The following is a 15,800-nucleotide window of genomic DNA, read 5'->3' on the forward strand; positions in this document are numbered from 1 at the left end:
GTTTCACCATGTTGGTCAGGCTGGTCTGGAGCTCCGGACCTCCGGTGATCCACCCACCTCGGCCTCCCCAAATGCTGGGATTACAGGCGTGAACCACCGCGCCTGGCCACATAGTCTTATAGTGCCAAATCTGGTGGTGGGGTGGAGGGGGTTGGTTTCCCAAGCAAGCAGTCAGTTCTGTAGTGGACACTAGCAGCTGGGTATTCCCCAATTCAATAGTGACACTGTTTACCTGGCGATAGTATTTGATACCACAAGTTGAGGGCTCGGTGCCACAAGACTGCCCCCCTTTCAGATGCCAGTGACAAGTCTGAGCTTCCAGACCTTCTGACCGACCAACTTCAAGTAGGGGTTCTCACAACCCCAGCCTCTTTAGATTTGGTTAATTTGCTGGAGTTGCTCACAGAGCTCAGGGAAACACGTTTGCTGGTTTATTAGAAAGCATAGTGAGAGGTGACAGCGTGCTGGCAGCCCTCGCAGCCCTCGCTCGCTGTTGGTGCCTCCTCTGCCTTGGCACCCATTCTAGCTGTGCTTGAAGAGCCCTTCAGCCCACCACTGCACCGTGGGAGCCCTTCTCTGGGCTGGCTGAGGGCAGAGCCGGCTCTCTCCGCTTGTAGGGAGGTGTGGAGGGAGAGGCACCCAAGGGAACCAGGGCTGCACACGGCGCTTCTGGGCTAGCTAGAGATCCAGGTGGGTGTGGGCTTGGCAGGCCTGCACTTGGAGCAGCTAGCCAGCCCTGCCGCAGTCAGTGAGAGGCTTAGCACTCAGGCCAGCAGCTGCGGAGGGTGCGCCGGGTCCCCCAGCAGTGCTGGCCCACTGGTGCTGTGCTTGATTTCTTGCCAGGGCTTAGCTGCCTCCCCGCAGGGCAGGGCTCGGGACCTGCAGCCCGCCATGCCTGAGTTTCCCACCCCCCCACCTGCCGTGGGCTTCTATGCTGCCCGAGCATCCCCGACGAGCACCGCCCCCTGCTCCACGGTGCCCGGTCCCATCAACCGCCCAAGGGCTGAGGAGTGTGCGTGCACGGCGTGGGACTGGCAGGCAGCTCCACCTGCGGCCCTGGTGCAGGATCCACTGGGTGAAGCCAGCTGGGCTCCTGAGTCCGGTGGGGACTTGGAGAATCTTGAAGTCTAGCTAAGGGATTGTGAATGCACCAATTGGCAGTCTGTATCTAGCTCAAGGTTTGTAAATGCACCAATCAGCACTCTGTGTCTAGCTCAGGGTTTGTAAATACACCAGTGGACACTCTATATCTAGCTAATCTAGTGGGGACGTGGAGAACTTTTGTGTTTAGCTCAGGGATTGTGAATGCACCAATCAGCATCCTGCCAAAACGGACCAATCAGCTCTCTGTAAAACAGACCAGTCGGCTCTCTGTAAAATGGACCAATCAGCAGGATGTGGGTGGGGCCAGATAAGAGAATAAAAGCCGGCTGCCGGAGCCAGCAGTGGCAATCCGCTGGGGTCCTCTTCCGCACAGTGGGAGCTTTGTTCTTTCACTCTTTGCAGTAAATCTTGCTGCTGCTCACTCCTGTGGATCAACACTACCTTTATGAGCTGTAACACTCACCATGAAGGTCTGCAGGTTCACTCCTGAGCCAGTGAGACCACGAACCCACCGGGAGGAACGAACAGTTACAGACGCGCTGCCTTAAGAGCTGTACCACTGACCGGGAAGGTCTGCAGCTTCACTCCTGAAGCCAGCGAGACCACCAACCCACCAGAAGGAAGAAACTCCGAACACATCTGAACATCAGAAGGAACAAACTCCGGACACGCCGCCTTTAAGAACTGTAACACTCACGCAAGGGTCCGTGGCTTCATTCTTGAAGTCAGTGAGACCAAGAACCCACCAATTCCAGACACAGTGGTACAAAGGATACAGATGAAGAGATGCATAGGACAAGGTATGGGGGGAAGGGGCGTAGAGCTTACATTTCTTCCTGGGCGCACCACCCTCCAGGAACCTTTTCGTGTTCAGCTGTCCAGAAGGTTTCTGAACCCAGTCCTCTTGGGTTCTCACTGAAGCTCTATTATGTACGCGTGGGTGATGAAATCATTGGCCATTGATGAGCGACTCAACCTTCAGCTCCTCTGCCCTCCCCATTGGTTGGGAGGTGGGACTTGAAAGTCCCAATCCTCTAATCATGTCTTGGTCTTTCAGGTGTCCTGCCCCCATCCTGAAGCTACCTAAAGGCTTCCAGATATTGGTCAATCATTAAGATTTAAAAAAAGGACATCACTTTGGAAAGTGTAAGGATTTTAGAAATTGTCAGGAAATGGGGTCAAGGACCAAATACATATTTTGCAGTATCACAGACACTAATCTCATGCACAAGGGCTCTGCCTTCATGACCTCATCACCTCCCAAAGGCCCCATCTCCTAGTACCATCACCTTAGGGGGTAGGATTTTAACATATAAATTTTTTTTTTTTTTTGAGAGAGAGTGTCGCTCTGTTGCCCAGGCTGGAGTGCAGTGGTGTGATCTCGGCTCACTGCAACCTCCACCTCCTGGGTTCAAGTGATTCTCCTTCCTCTGCCTCCCGAGTAGCTGGGATTACAGGCACAAGCCACCACATCCAGCCAATTTTTGTATTTTTAGTAGAGACGGGGTTTCGCCATGTTGGCCAGGCTGGTCTCGAACCCCTGACCTCAGGAAATCCTCCTGCCTTGGCCTCCCAAAGTGCTGGGATTACAGGCGTGAGCCACCGCACCCGGCCCATCATATGAATTTTAGTAGGACACAAACATTCAAACCATAGTGGTAAGAAACTAGTGGCTTGGAGAATTGGAAGTTTCCCCTCATTTTTTAATATTGACATTTTTATATTTCTGCCTAAAAAAATTCTATGTGTTGAATGAGGAAAGAGGTTGACGGTTACAATTCCTGAATTCATGGGATTTCTCCCAGTTATTGTCCAATATTTTATTTTTCTGGTACAGAAACTGAGCTCCTTTCTGTACGTTATTGAACAACATAGTAGGTTGATTCATTGATAATTCACTTCTTTTAAAAAAAAAATCAACTTTATTTTTAGAGTAGTTTTAGCTTGATAGAAAAATTGAGCGGAGAGTACAGAGTTCTCTCTCACCCTCTACTGCACACGCATACCACAATTTTCCTTAGTATTAGCATCCTCCATTGGAGTGGTACATTTGTTACAGTTGATGACCCAATACGTTACTATTAACTAAAGTCCACAGTTTACATTAGAATTGACTCTGTACTGAACATGGGTTTTGAATAATATATGACCCGTATCTACTATTACAGTAGCATACAAAGTAGTTGCACTGTCCTAAAAACCCCGTTGCTCCACTGATTCCTCCCTCCTCCCAAGGCCTTGGCAACCACTTTTTTTTTTTTTAATTATACTTTAAGTTCTAGAGTATGGCCTCATCGTTTTTGAAGAGGCAGGGTGAACCCTGGCCACCCCAAATTTGATTCAGATGCCAATATTGATGACCACAGATGCATTATGTGTTTGCACACACACAAGGGCATGAAAAGGTTTATTATTCACATGATGAGACCTCTGGGGAAAGCAAGACAGGCCTCTTAAGCTGGTCCAAAAATGACTTGCAAGAGAAAGTGGAGAAAACTGGCTTGGGGTTTTTATGGTGTTCAGCAGATAGCACTGGGCTATGGCTTGTGTGGGCAGTGGCTTGTGTAGTTCAAATCTCCTATGTCAAAGCCTTTCCTATCAGATTGCCCACATGTGTGGGACACTGGGGAAGAAGGAGGGGTGAGGCTTAAAAACTGTCAGCAATCAATCATCAAACAGTGGAGTTAGATTTCTTATTGTACTTTTGCTAACATATGTGTGGTTGTTGAAGGCCCACCGATAAAAGGTGTTGTATCAACATTACAGGTAATGGCCTCTCACCAGTTGCTAGCCTGAGACACCCAGTTAAAAAGTTCTGCTGGCAGCTGTTGACTATTTTCTCTTTACTTCACTGCCTTTGAATCTACCTCCACAGTTTCTGACAGACATAAAACTGGTTATGCTTTCTTCAAACTGCACAGTTACTAAGGACTGCATTGTTTATAAGCATCTGGAAGGGAAATAGAGGACCTGCAGTGCACCAAGACCAGGCTGCACACTTTGGTTTCATAAGCTTATTAAATATGAAAGCTCACATTTGATTTTATTCTTAGGTTTTGGAGTAAATGACTTGTGACTCTGCCTTACATGAACTGTGACTATTTTTGTCAATGTTAGAAATGGTTGGAGAAGCTTTGTACATTCACTCATGGATGAGTTTGTTTGAATTTGTATTTATCTGTCAGTAATTAGTATATTTTTTCAAATGTCATCCTTTATGCACCAGCTTCTTGAAATTTGATACATATTTATACTATTTTTACTATTATTTAATTTGTTATTTTAATGAATTTACTGTTTTTGCTTAAATAAGCCTTATTAAAGCAGTGGTTCTCAAACTTTGCTTTGTATCATAATCACTTGGTAGGCTTGGTAAAGCAGCCTCAGAGATTCCAAGTCAATAGATCCACCGTAGAGGAAAGAATGTGCATTTCTAAGATGTTCCAGATGATGCTGATGCTCCTGGTCCAGGGACCAAACTCCGATCAACACTGTCTGGAAAGCATTATCAGTGAAATCCTGGGTTTTATGTGTTAGTTTGATAGTTTTTTCCTAATGCACATTAAAACATTTAACTGTCAAAATAAAAAGTTCAGATATCTGTTACAAAAAATGACCTTGCCGGAGTGTGTGCTAAGCTTTGGAAGCACTGATTATCGCCCAAGTATAATTCAGAGGAATGTTTTTTACCTTTTAAGTTACATACATACTTGAAAATATAACAATGTGAAGTAGTGGGTAAAGGCCAGTGAGAGGCACAGGCCAGACAAATCAGGATCCGTGGGTAGGAGTAGATCCATGTTTCCTACTCAGTGGAGAATTCAGAAAGTTTCTAATTCCTAACTGTACATAATCCAGTTTTGCCCATGTCATGTGCGTGTGTGATGCAGTGGAGGCTTGGATATATGTGTAAGAAAGAGCGCATAAATGGCCGGGCCCGGTGGCTCACGCTTGTAATCCCAGCACTTTGGGAGGCCGAGGCGGGTGGATCACGAGGTCAGGAGATCAAGACCATGGTGAAACCCCGTCTCTACTAAAAATACAAAAAAAAAAAAAAAAATTAGCCGGGCGTGGTGGCGGGCGCCTGTAGTCCCAGCTACTGGGAGAGGCTGAGGCAGGAGAATGGCGTGAACCCGGGAGGCGGAGCTTGCAGTGAGCCCAGATCGCACCACTGCACTCCAGCCTGGGCGACAGAGCGAGACTCCGTCTCAAAAAAAAAAAAAAAAAAAAAGCGCATAAGTGAAAATCGGATTTAACCAGAAACTAGTAACTACAGGCCCTGAAATTCCTATAGAAAAGACGGACGAATCATAATCACAGAACTTGTTGGTACCAGCCATTGAAATTCACACGATTCACTCTAACCCCTGGCTCGTCAAACCTCCCTGTGATTAAAATTAACATTCCCCTTTTACAGAGTTATGAAAAAGTTGCCCCAAGTTTACAAGTGATTCTAGTAATGGGATAAAGCAAGCAACTTTTAAGTTTATAGAGGTTTTGGGTTTTGTTTGCATCTGCTGCTTATGCAACCACAAGGACAGCAATAACAAAAACAAGGGAACAAACAAAAACTCTGCAGAGCCAGCACAGGTTGTTTGGGTCTGAATGATATTGTTGGCACTTACTAGCATGTGGTTTTAGGAAAGTTGTTCAACCTGAGGAGAAGAATTTTTTCATCTGTAAAATAAGTCTTGATATGATAGAGTCTACCTTTTAAATTTGATGTGAGAATGGCAGGAGTTAATCTGCGTGAAGTGCTTAGAACTATTCCTGAAAAATAACCCTCAATAATGTTATCTGTACCCATATGTAATTAGGTAAACTCATTTAATAAGTGATGGATTTCAGCAGTGGTTACTACATGCCTTCTGTGTTTGTAAAATCATCTGTAATTCTGCCGTTCACAAATTGGAGGGCACAAACCTTGTAATGACACCTGGCAGAAAGGATGTTTTGTTATTGTGAACTGATCAAAAAGGAAGGTTTGTGCAACATAAAGGGAAGGAACCAATTAGCCAAATACTAGACTAGAAAGAGTTTTATTTCTACAGAGAAAGTTCTTTTATTTTTTTTTTTTCTCCAAAATGTTGAATCCTGCCAGTTAGGAGCCTTACTCCTTTCTCTGTCTTTCATGGGCTATATTACTGTTTTTAAAAAGACGTTCTTTAGACTTGTTTCTTGTGGAATAGATTATTTAAATTGATTTATTAACTTCCATTAGGGGCTAATGTGACTTCAAATGAGTCTGCCCTTTTCAACCTTGATGTAAAATTCCTGTTCCTCCTTTTCACACATTTATAAGGTCCCAGAGCTACTGAATACCAATGCTAGGGTCAAGTTCTCTTTTTAGCAAATACACACATCCTTGGTCTTGAGTTGACACCTCTGCCTCCCCATCCTCACACACTCTCAGGCATCTGCAAGCCTCAAGAAGCATCTGGGGGCAGGGGGCTGCCACTAACAAGACACATTTGGAAAGCACTAACTTAGTTTTGACTCATGGACATTGTTCTGTAACCTTTATATTCTCTTACTACTCTCTTGTGAACTCTCAAAGTGAGCGTTCACCAGTGCCGGTAGTAAAGGCATTAGCTTCCTCCTCCTACATGCTGCCCAAGGATTCTGTCATCCTTGTTGGGATGGGAGTGTGTTTCCTGCCACCCGTCACACTGGGACTCTTGGTAAAAATATTTGTTAAAGGAGGAGATGAATCATGCTTTTCTAGATGTTAGCTTTGCAGTAGTCTCCTTCATCGGTTTGTTAATGAGTTAGTCATAGTGATATCTGTCACACTCATATAGGTACAATATACACAAAATGAATCATTTCAAAATATAGTCTGCATAATTTCTATTTAGAATGTAGATGCTATTCTCCAAGGACATCAAGTTCACAAGAAGTTTGGTTTAAGTAGCCTTCCTTTGACTACTTTGTAGAAGTTTGGAATTGGTTAGGGTTTAGATATTTATCATGACATGGGTTAGGACTCAACATTTACACAAGATTTAAACTTACTAAGTCACTTTCTGCTTCTTATTTTATGAATTCAGATATTCTGTTTTGCCTATATTGATATTTGAGAAAACGAATGTAACCAATTTTCAAAAGAGAAGTATTTTTTCTTTTATTTTAATGTTAGATATGCATAAAGAGAATTTCATAAAACATATCCAGTTTAAAGAATAATTTTTCATTTAACACCCATATAACAATACCTCCTTGCTCAATCACAACCCAACTTGGTTCATCTTCTCCTGGAAACCACCATTCTTCTTAGTTTTGTTAATATTATTGCTTGCTACTCTTTTTTTAAAAATAAAAGTTGCATTTATTCAGCTTCATGATCAGACTATTACATTTAGCAATTGATAGCATGGGTGCAAAAAAACCACTGTATTAAAACCCTTTGCTGGAATGCTTTATACTTTCCACAGAACAGAAATTAAAATAACCTGTTATATAACTAATCACAAATATGGTCCTTAACTCTTTTGCCCATACACAGGAGTATTGTATAAAACATGTCTTCTTTGTAGCAGCTAGGCCCTGTGCCACCACTGTGCTTTGCTGAGTTCACAAACCTGTTGAAACCTATAGCTTCCCTGTCACTTCTCCGGCTCTACTCTCTTGCTAAGCTTTGTTTCCTGGCAGTAATTAAAATCTTCTGCCAGTGCCATAGCCAGTGCTACCCCTATAGCCTCCTTGGTTTTGTGGTTTGGTGAAGTACTGGCTTCCACCATCATAGGAACCAGAGCTTTTGCCTCCAAAGTTTTTTCCCTTCATGGATCAAAAATTTGAAGACTGGTAGTTTTAATTGCCAAAATCATTGTAGCTTCCACCACCTCCAGTATTGCTCCCATCATTACCAAATCCATTATAGCCATCCCCACTGCTACCATATCCTCCTCCACCACAGCTGCCACTGAAGCCACCATGACCACTGAAGTTTTCTCCATAACCAAAGGTGTCGTTCCCACCAAAACCACCTCCATGGCCACCACGAAAGTTTCCAGAACTACTTTGTCTTCTTTGGCTGGATGAAGCACTAGCCATCTCTTGCTTTGACAGGGCTTTCCTACCTTCACAGTTTTGGTCATTTACAGCATGGTATTTCTGAATGACAGTCTTATCCACAGAGTCGTGGTTGTCAAAGGTTACAAAGGCAAAGCCCCTTTTCTTGTCACTGCCTCAGTCAGTCATGATTTCAGTCACTTGCGTTTTTCCATACTGTTGAAAATAATCTCTTACGTGATGTTCTTCAGTGTCTTCTTTAATGCTACCAAACATCTTTTTCACAGTTGAGTGGGCACCTGGTCTTTGAGAATCTTCTCTTAGACAGCTCTCTTTGGTTCTACAATTCTTCCATCTACCTTGTGTGGCCTTGCATTCATGGTTGCATCCACCTCCTCCACAGTGGCATATGAGACAAACCCAAAGCCCCTGGAATACTTGATGGTTGGATCTCTCATTACCACACAGTTCTTGAGCGTTCCCCATTGCTCAAAATGGCTCCTGAGGCTCTTGTCGGTGGTTTCAAAGCTCAGCCCTCTGATGAGGAGCTTCCACAGCTGTTCAGGCCCTTTGAGGGACTCTGACGTGTAGACATGATGGCAGTGGGAAGAGAGACAATGCTTCCTTTGGTGCTGTCCACTGACAGAAAGGTTGCTTTTCTTCATAGTTTTGTTATTTATATATGCCTGAGGTTAGGATTGTTGGTTAAGAAAGCATGAATATCTTTAACTTTATTAGAAAATACCATTGTTCATAGTGATTATACCAATTTGCACTCGTGCTGTAAGTGAAGTGTATGGAAGTTTCCATTGTTCTGCATCTTCACCAATGCTCTGTTGTCAGACTTTAAATATTCCTAATTACTAATAAGGAGCACCTTTTAACATAGTTATTATTTGTATATCTTTTTAGAGTGCGTGTTGATGCTTTTTGCTCATTTTTCACATGGGCTTCATTTTCTATCGTTTTGTAGGATGCATTTATATATTTATACTAGATCTTGATTGATGGTGTTACAAGTATATTCTCCCACTCTGTAGGGAATGTTACCTCTATTGATGATAGATTGATCTATTGTCAATCTGTTTCTCTATGGTATATTTTAAGAAAAATAAGTTCTTATGTAGTCAAATTTATCAGGTTTTTTATTTTATATATATTGCTTTGTGAATATTAAGAAATCCTTTTTCTATCCTGAGGCTGTAAAATACTATGCTATATTATCTTATAAAATATTTATGATTTTGCTTTTTACAGTTTAGCACTTAATTGACTTCGAATAGATTATAGTATAAGGTTAGGATCCAGTTTTGTCTTTTTCCATAAGAAATGAACAGAATATTAATTTTTTTCGCAGCCAATAGTTATTGAAAAGATAATTCTTTGTGTAAGTAATGATCTTCAGTGCTACTTCTGTCATATTATCAAGTGACCCTAAAATCATGGTATCTTTCTAGACTGTCTATTCTATCTTATTAGCCAATTTGTTTATCCCTGTGTCTGTACCATGCCACGTGAATTACATTGTAAGAATTAAAAATAATTCTCATTAGGAGGTAAGGTAAGTTGTCTTAACTTAGTCTATATTTTCATGCATTTCTTGGCTCTTATTGGCATTTTGCACTTTCATGCTTCCACATGCATTTTAGAATGGGCTCCTTATATTGAAACAAAACAAAACTCAAGAAATTTTGAAGGAATCAGTTTGGGAAAACTCACAGCTTTACAATATGAAGTCTTATAAATCAAAAACATGTCCTGCCCACTTGTCTTTCTGTGTGTTTTTTTTTTTTTAGTAAAATATGTCAATAAAATGTTGTTATTTTCTTATAAGAGGTCTTTACATATTTCTGTTGAGTTTTTTCTGGATATTTTGTATTTTGAGAAGTGCTGTATGTGTTATGCTTTCCTTTTTTAAACTGCTACTATGAGGATTTTTGTATATTTTTGTTCGTAATACCAAGCAACTCTGCTAAACATACATATTCTAATATTTTATCAGTTGGATCTTTTAGATTTTTCTAGGTGTATGAAAATAGAGAATAATACCTTCCTTTTTCTCTTTATAATCTATGTAGATTTTGTGTCTTTTTTCTCATCCATTACATCTGCCAGTAGCACTAGAAAAATGATGAATATCAACAATAGTAGCAGGTATCGTTGTGTTATGCTGAATCTTACAGGGAAAATATTTACCAATATAATATTTAATGTCAGATTTAAAACAAATTAACATCCTTTTTTGGTGTACTGTTTCTTGAATTTAATGTGTATGGATTCATGTAACAACCACCATAATCAGGATAGAGAATAATATCTAATATCATTATCCCTAAAATTCCTTTGCTTGCTGCCGCTTTGTAGTCAACCCCCTCCCCGAACCCCCATCTCTAACCTCTGGCAACTACTACTATGATCTGTTCTTAATCCCTCTAGATTGTCTTTTCCAGGTGTCATATAAATGCTATTGAACAGTGGTTGGCCTTCTGAGACTGACTTCTTTCACTCTGCATAGTGCCTTTAAGATTCTTCCATGTTGGCCAGGCACTTTCAGAGGCCAAGGGGGGTGGATCACCTGAGGTCAGGAGTTTGAAACTAGCCTGGCCAATATAGTAAGACCCTGTCTCTACTAAAAATACAAAAATTAGCTGGGCGTGGTGGTGGGCTGTAATCCCAGCTACTCTGGAGGGCTGAGGCAGAAGAATCGCTTGAACTTGGGAGGTGGAGGTTCCAGTGAGCCAAGATCGTGCCATTGCACTTTAGCCTGGGAAACGAGTGAAACTCCATCTCGGAAAAAAAAAAAAAAAAGATTCCTCCATGTTGATGCATATATTCCTCTTTATTGCTGAGTAGTATTCCATTATATGGACATACCATCATTTGTTTATGCATTCACCCATTAAATTAAGCATGTTTACTGGCTCTGAAAATTATTTTATTTCCTTGATCAAGCTACTTAATGTCTCTATGCATTAGTATCTTCATCGGTAATGGAGACAATAATGGTACCTACATCATAGGGTTATTGTGGGGATGAAATGAGTTGATAAAGTAGACTTAGAATAATGCCTGATACATCGTAAGTAGTCAGCAAATGAAATCCATTATTATTGTTTTCAATATTAGCAAAGATTTTGAGGTAGAAAATAATTTGACAAGTTCAAGGAATGACAAGAAAGCCAGTGTACGTGGAGTATGATGAACAAGGGGAAGAAGTGGTATGAAATGATAGGGAGAGATATGTAGGAACCAAGACATGGAGTCTTTATGGGCTGCAACAGAGAGCTCTGATTTTACTCTAATTGCGTGAAAAACCAAGGATGAGATGATCTGGTTCATGTCTATGTAGATCACTCAGTCTGCTTTGGTGAGAATCAGTTACAGTGGTGCTAAAAGTAGAAGCAGGCACCCTACCAGAAGTATACTGCTTTAATCTAGCAGAGATGGTGGTAGCTTGTATTATCGTGGTGCTGGTGGGGATAATGACAAGTGGTCACTACCAGACCATTCAAGGTATGATTTGGATTGAGAACCCACAGAACTTTCTGATGGATTCACAGCTCAGTGGAGCACCTTCCCCACAACAGTAGAGGTCTGTCTAGCCATAATTATCAGCAGCAACACTACTTATCTGGCATGGCTTTGCCAATGATTTCCTTCATCCATTTTTTAATTAAAACACAAACTTTCATGCCTGATTTAGGAAATCTGCTTGGAGAAATAGCCTGGCTTTCACACATATTTAAATGAGGTCAAAACTACTTCTTGCTTACTCATACTCATGACCCCAAACACATTTGTAAAATAATTGGCTTATCTCACAAAAATGTGTGCTCATAGCATTTTGTCTTGTGGTTCTCTGCAGCCTATGTAGTTCCATGACCCCACACACTTAGCATTTCTGCTGGAAATAAAGTTGTCTTGACAGCTGCATGCTTAGCCAGCGGAATGATAGCTTTAGTGGTTGGCTGAAGTTCTTGTGTACACTTGGGACTTATTGTTGAAATAAACATTATTAGACTCATATTAAAATTGGACCAGAAATTTATTTTTGTCCTTTCAGCCTCAATTCACCCTAGAATCTCTCATCCAAATGACAAATAGTATTGACTTTCTGAGATAAAGATTAAAATCAGCCCTGAGTGCTTACTTAGCCTTGCATTCAAATGGAGATTTTCTTTTTCTTTTTTGAAACAGAGTTAAAAATAGAGTGCTCTGATCTCACATAGAAAGTTTTCTTTTGTTTCCTGCCCTGTTTGCTCTTAACACGTCTGTATTTGTCCTCTGTGGGGACTTAATTTCCAACTCCTTAAATACAAACTCCTGACCCAGTGTTTATCTGGAACACACTCATCATCCCTTTTTTTTTTCTTTTAACCCTATCCCATCTGCTTAATTTGTGTCTTTTCATAATTCAGCGTTTGCTAAAAGGAAGGAATTTACCTTTTACCCTGAACTACTTGTCCTATCTTTCTGCAATTTTTAACATCTCTTGTCAGGTTGATGTCAGATTGTGGTATTTATTTTAGTCAGTTTATTTCTAAGAGGACCACTAGATAAATTATGTGCTTAGTTTTGTACTTCTTTGTAATTGGCTTCTTTTTTGATTTTACAGAATACCAAGCTGCTATTTTACACTTGAAGAGGGAGCACAAGGAAGAAATTGAAAACCTGCAGGTATACCTCTTTGATGCTACTGAACGGGTTCTATAGAACTGACACTTGGTTTTCTCCTATGCTGAAGTAAATATTCCTCTTGAGTTGAAGTGTTAAACTAGACAGCATCACATCTTGCAGCTGCCAGTAGGCACTGTGTCTATACAGGGAATTTGAAAAGCCTTGGATTCTGTTTTTAATAGAATTCAGTTTCTAATTTTAAAAAATACCATAAATGCATTTGATTGGATTGGAAAATGATTATTTTATTTTTAAAGCAGAAGAGAAGATGGAATAGACTTCTACTGTTATATAAAATATAGTCGTTTTTTTTTCTAGGTACGATGGAAATTATTTTTGTTCAGCTTCCTCTTGTTCGGGTATTCATGTCTGTATGTTTCTTAGCACATCCCTGCAATATGATGTGATGCAGATTACAGAATTTAAGGAAGGAGCCCTAGGAGGTGGAGGAGGAGTTGTTCTGAGCCCTTCCGTATCCCCAGAGAGTGCTGGGAAATTGTTGACCTGATCCTCCTTTGTGAAGCCGGGAATGACTGAGGGATCATTTCCCTTGTGCTGCCATCTAGTTGACATTCCTGGTGTTTGGCATTTGCTTGTAGTGCCTGTGGCAGAAAGTTCAGAATCTTAACTTCAGATAACTGGATACTGAATCAGGCACTGAGACCTGTTTACTGATGGCTGCAATAACCCCCTGCTTCGGGAGAGAATGACAGCAAAATTTCAGTAACATTTTTTCCTCATTTAATGTTAACTCATGACTTGCTAATTTAATCAATCTGTGGATCAGACATTTCTAAAAATTTGTTAATTTGCAAATAGAAATTGTATACATATGGTATAGACATGTTTTGAAATATGTATAGTGGAGTAACTAAATTGAGCTAATTAATATATACATTGCCTCACATACATTGCCTCACATATTTCTCATTTATATGTGGTGAGAACACGAAAACTCTGCTCTTTTAGAAATTTTACAGTATATAATACATGGTTATGAACTATAGTCACCACGTTGTACAGAAGATCATCTTGAATTTATTTCTCACATCTAACTGAAATTTTGTCTCCTTTCATCAACATCTCCCTAATCCTTCCCCACCTTTTACCCCTCTCTGCCCCTAGCCCCTGGTAACCACCATTCTACTCCCTGTTCCTGCGAGTTCGACTTTTTTAGATATCTCACATAAATGAGGTCATGCCGTGTCTGTCTTTCTGTGCTTGGCATAGTTCACATAACATAATGTTCTCTAGGTTCATCCATATTGTAGCAAATGACAGGGTTTTTTTTTCCTTTTTAAAGGCTAGACTATTCCATTTTGTATATAAACCACATTTTTTTTTTTTATCCATTTGTCCATTGATGGACACTCAACGTTGATTCCACATCTGGGCTTTTGTGAATAACGCTGCAATCAACATGAGAGTGTAGATATCTCTTCAACATACTGACTTCACTTCCTTTAAATATATACCCAGTAGTGGGATTTCTGGGTCATATGGTAGTTCTAGTTTTAATTTTTTTGAGAAGCCTCCACACTGTTTTCTACAAACTAGTTTACATTCCCACCAACAGTGTGCACGGGTTCTCTTTTTCCGTATCTTCACCAATACTTGTAATCTTTTGTCTTTTTTGGCAATAGCTATTCTAACAGTTGTGAAGTGATATCTCATCGTGGTTTTAGTTTGCATTTCCCTGATGATTAGTGATGTTGGAGCATTTTTTCATATATTGGTTGACCCTTTTGTATGTCTTCTTTTGAGAAATACATTTTCAGATTATTTGCTCATTTTTAAATCAGGCTGTTTGTTTTCTTGCCTTTGAATTCCTTAAATATTTTTTGTATATTAACCCCTTATCAGATACATGAAAATATTCTTCTTTTCTATGATTGATAGTGCGCTTTTAAAAATAACTGAGTCGGTGTATTGGATTATATGTTATGTTATTGCAAGTAGCAGAAAATTATTCGATAAGTAGTATGGTGTATGAATTCAAGTCCTACCCATCCAGCAGAGTTTAAGTAGTTTGGGAGAGAAAATGAGTCAATTTCACAAAGAAACAAAAAAGTGGAAAAGTACCCCTGTCTCCTAGAAGAAAAGGAGAGGAGGAGGTCCTTATCTCCCTTGTTACAAAGGGAGACCGACCTCTCTTTCTTTTTCTTTGTTCTGATGTGAAAAAGATTCTCAGCTGCCTCAGAGGAGCTGAAATTGGTGGGGGATAATTTAAGACACAGATTCCTAAAGAGGGCAGGAACAGAAGTGATTCTGTAAGCAGAAGTTTTGTTAACAGCCAAGTTGTAACAGTTAACCCTAGCTTTCCACAAACTGTAGACCAGCCTGGCTAGGACTTTGACAGTGGAATAATATTCATGGTAACAGAAGATGCTTACAGTTTTTTAATTCTTGCTGTGCTAGGTATTGTTCTAAACACATTGTCTCATTCTGTCTCTGCAAAAGTCTTATGATCTTATATATCTCAAACTAAGAAAAGATTGGAGATAGAAAAGAGGAGTATATGGAAGAAGGAAAGTATATTGTGATCATGATCTGCACTTAAAATACAGGTTAGACTAAGGTGTGATTAACAGTAGTAAAGATTAAAAATGTTCCAAACTATACTTTAGATTTTTAAAAACCATCTGTAAAAAAATTATCTGCTCTTTTGATGATATTAGTACACTTAAACAACTGTTTTTGCCCCACGTTTATGATTTTTACCTAATTGCTGAAGCCGTGGCCACCATGGCTCACTATTGCCATCTGGGTGGTACATCCGATTTATACACTTAGCTGTAGTTTTTTTTTAAATATTATTATTATACTTTAAGTTTTAGGGTACATGTGCACAACGTGCAGGTTTGTTACATATGTATACATGTGCCATGTTGGTGTGCTAATGCTATCCCTCCCACCTCCCCCTACCCCACAACAGTCCCCGGAGTGTGATGTTCCCCTTCCTGTGTCCACATGTTCTCATTGTTTAATTCCCACCTATAAGTGAGAAC

At 40.4% G+C, this 15,800-nt stretch overlaps 1 protein-coding gene and 1 pseudogene across 8 annotated transcripts in view; one reads left to right on the plus strand and one right to left on the minus strand.

The window, feature by feature from the left end:
* The window catches only part of FMN1 (formin 1), a 434,114-nt gene that overhangs the window by 174,272 nt on the left and 244,042 nt on the right, over positions 1-15,800 (plus strand). For all 8 annotated transcript variants that reach the window (XM_058428057.1, XM_058428060.1, XM_058428056.1 and 5 more), the window contains one exon: positions 12,731-12,792. In XM_058428057.1, coding sequence (XP_058284040.1) covers positions 12,731-12,792 — 62 coding nt within the window. The remainder of the gene's footprint in view (positions 1-12,730; positions 12,793-15,800) is intronic.
* On the minus strand, positions 7,759-8,675 carry LOC116481775 (heterogeneous nuclear ribonucleoprotein A1-like; annotated as a pseudogene).

The sequence above is a fragment of the Hylobates moloch genome, unplaced genomic scaffold, assembly GCF_009828535.3.
Source record: "Hylobates moloch isolate HMO894 unplaced genomic scaffold, HMol_V3 SCAFFOLD_14, whole genome shotgun sequence".
In the NCBI taxonomy this organism is placed as follows: Eukaryota; Metazoa; Chordata; class Mammalia; order Primates; family Hylobatidae; genus Hylobates; species Hylobates moloch.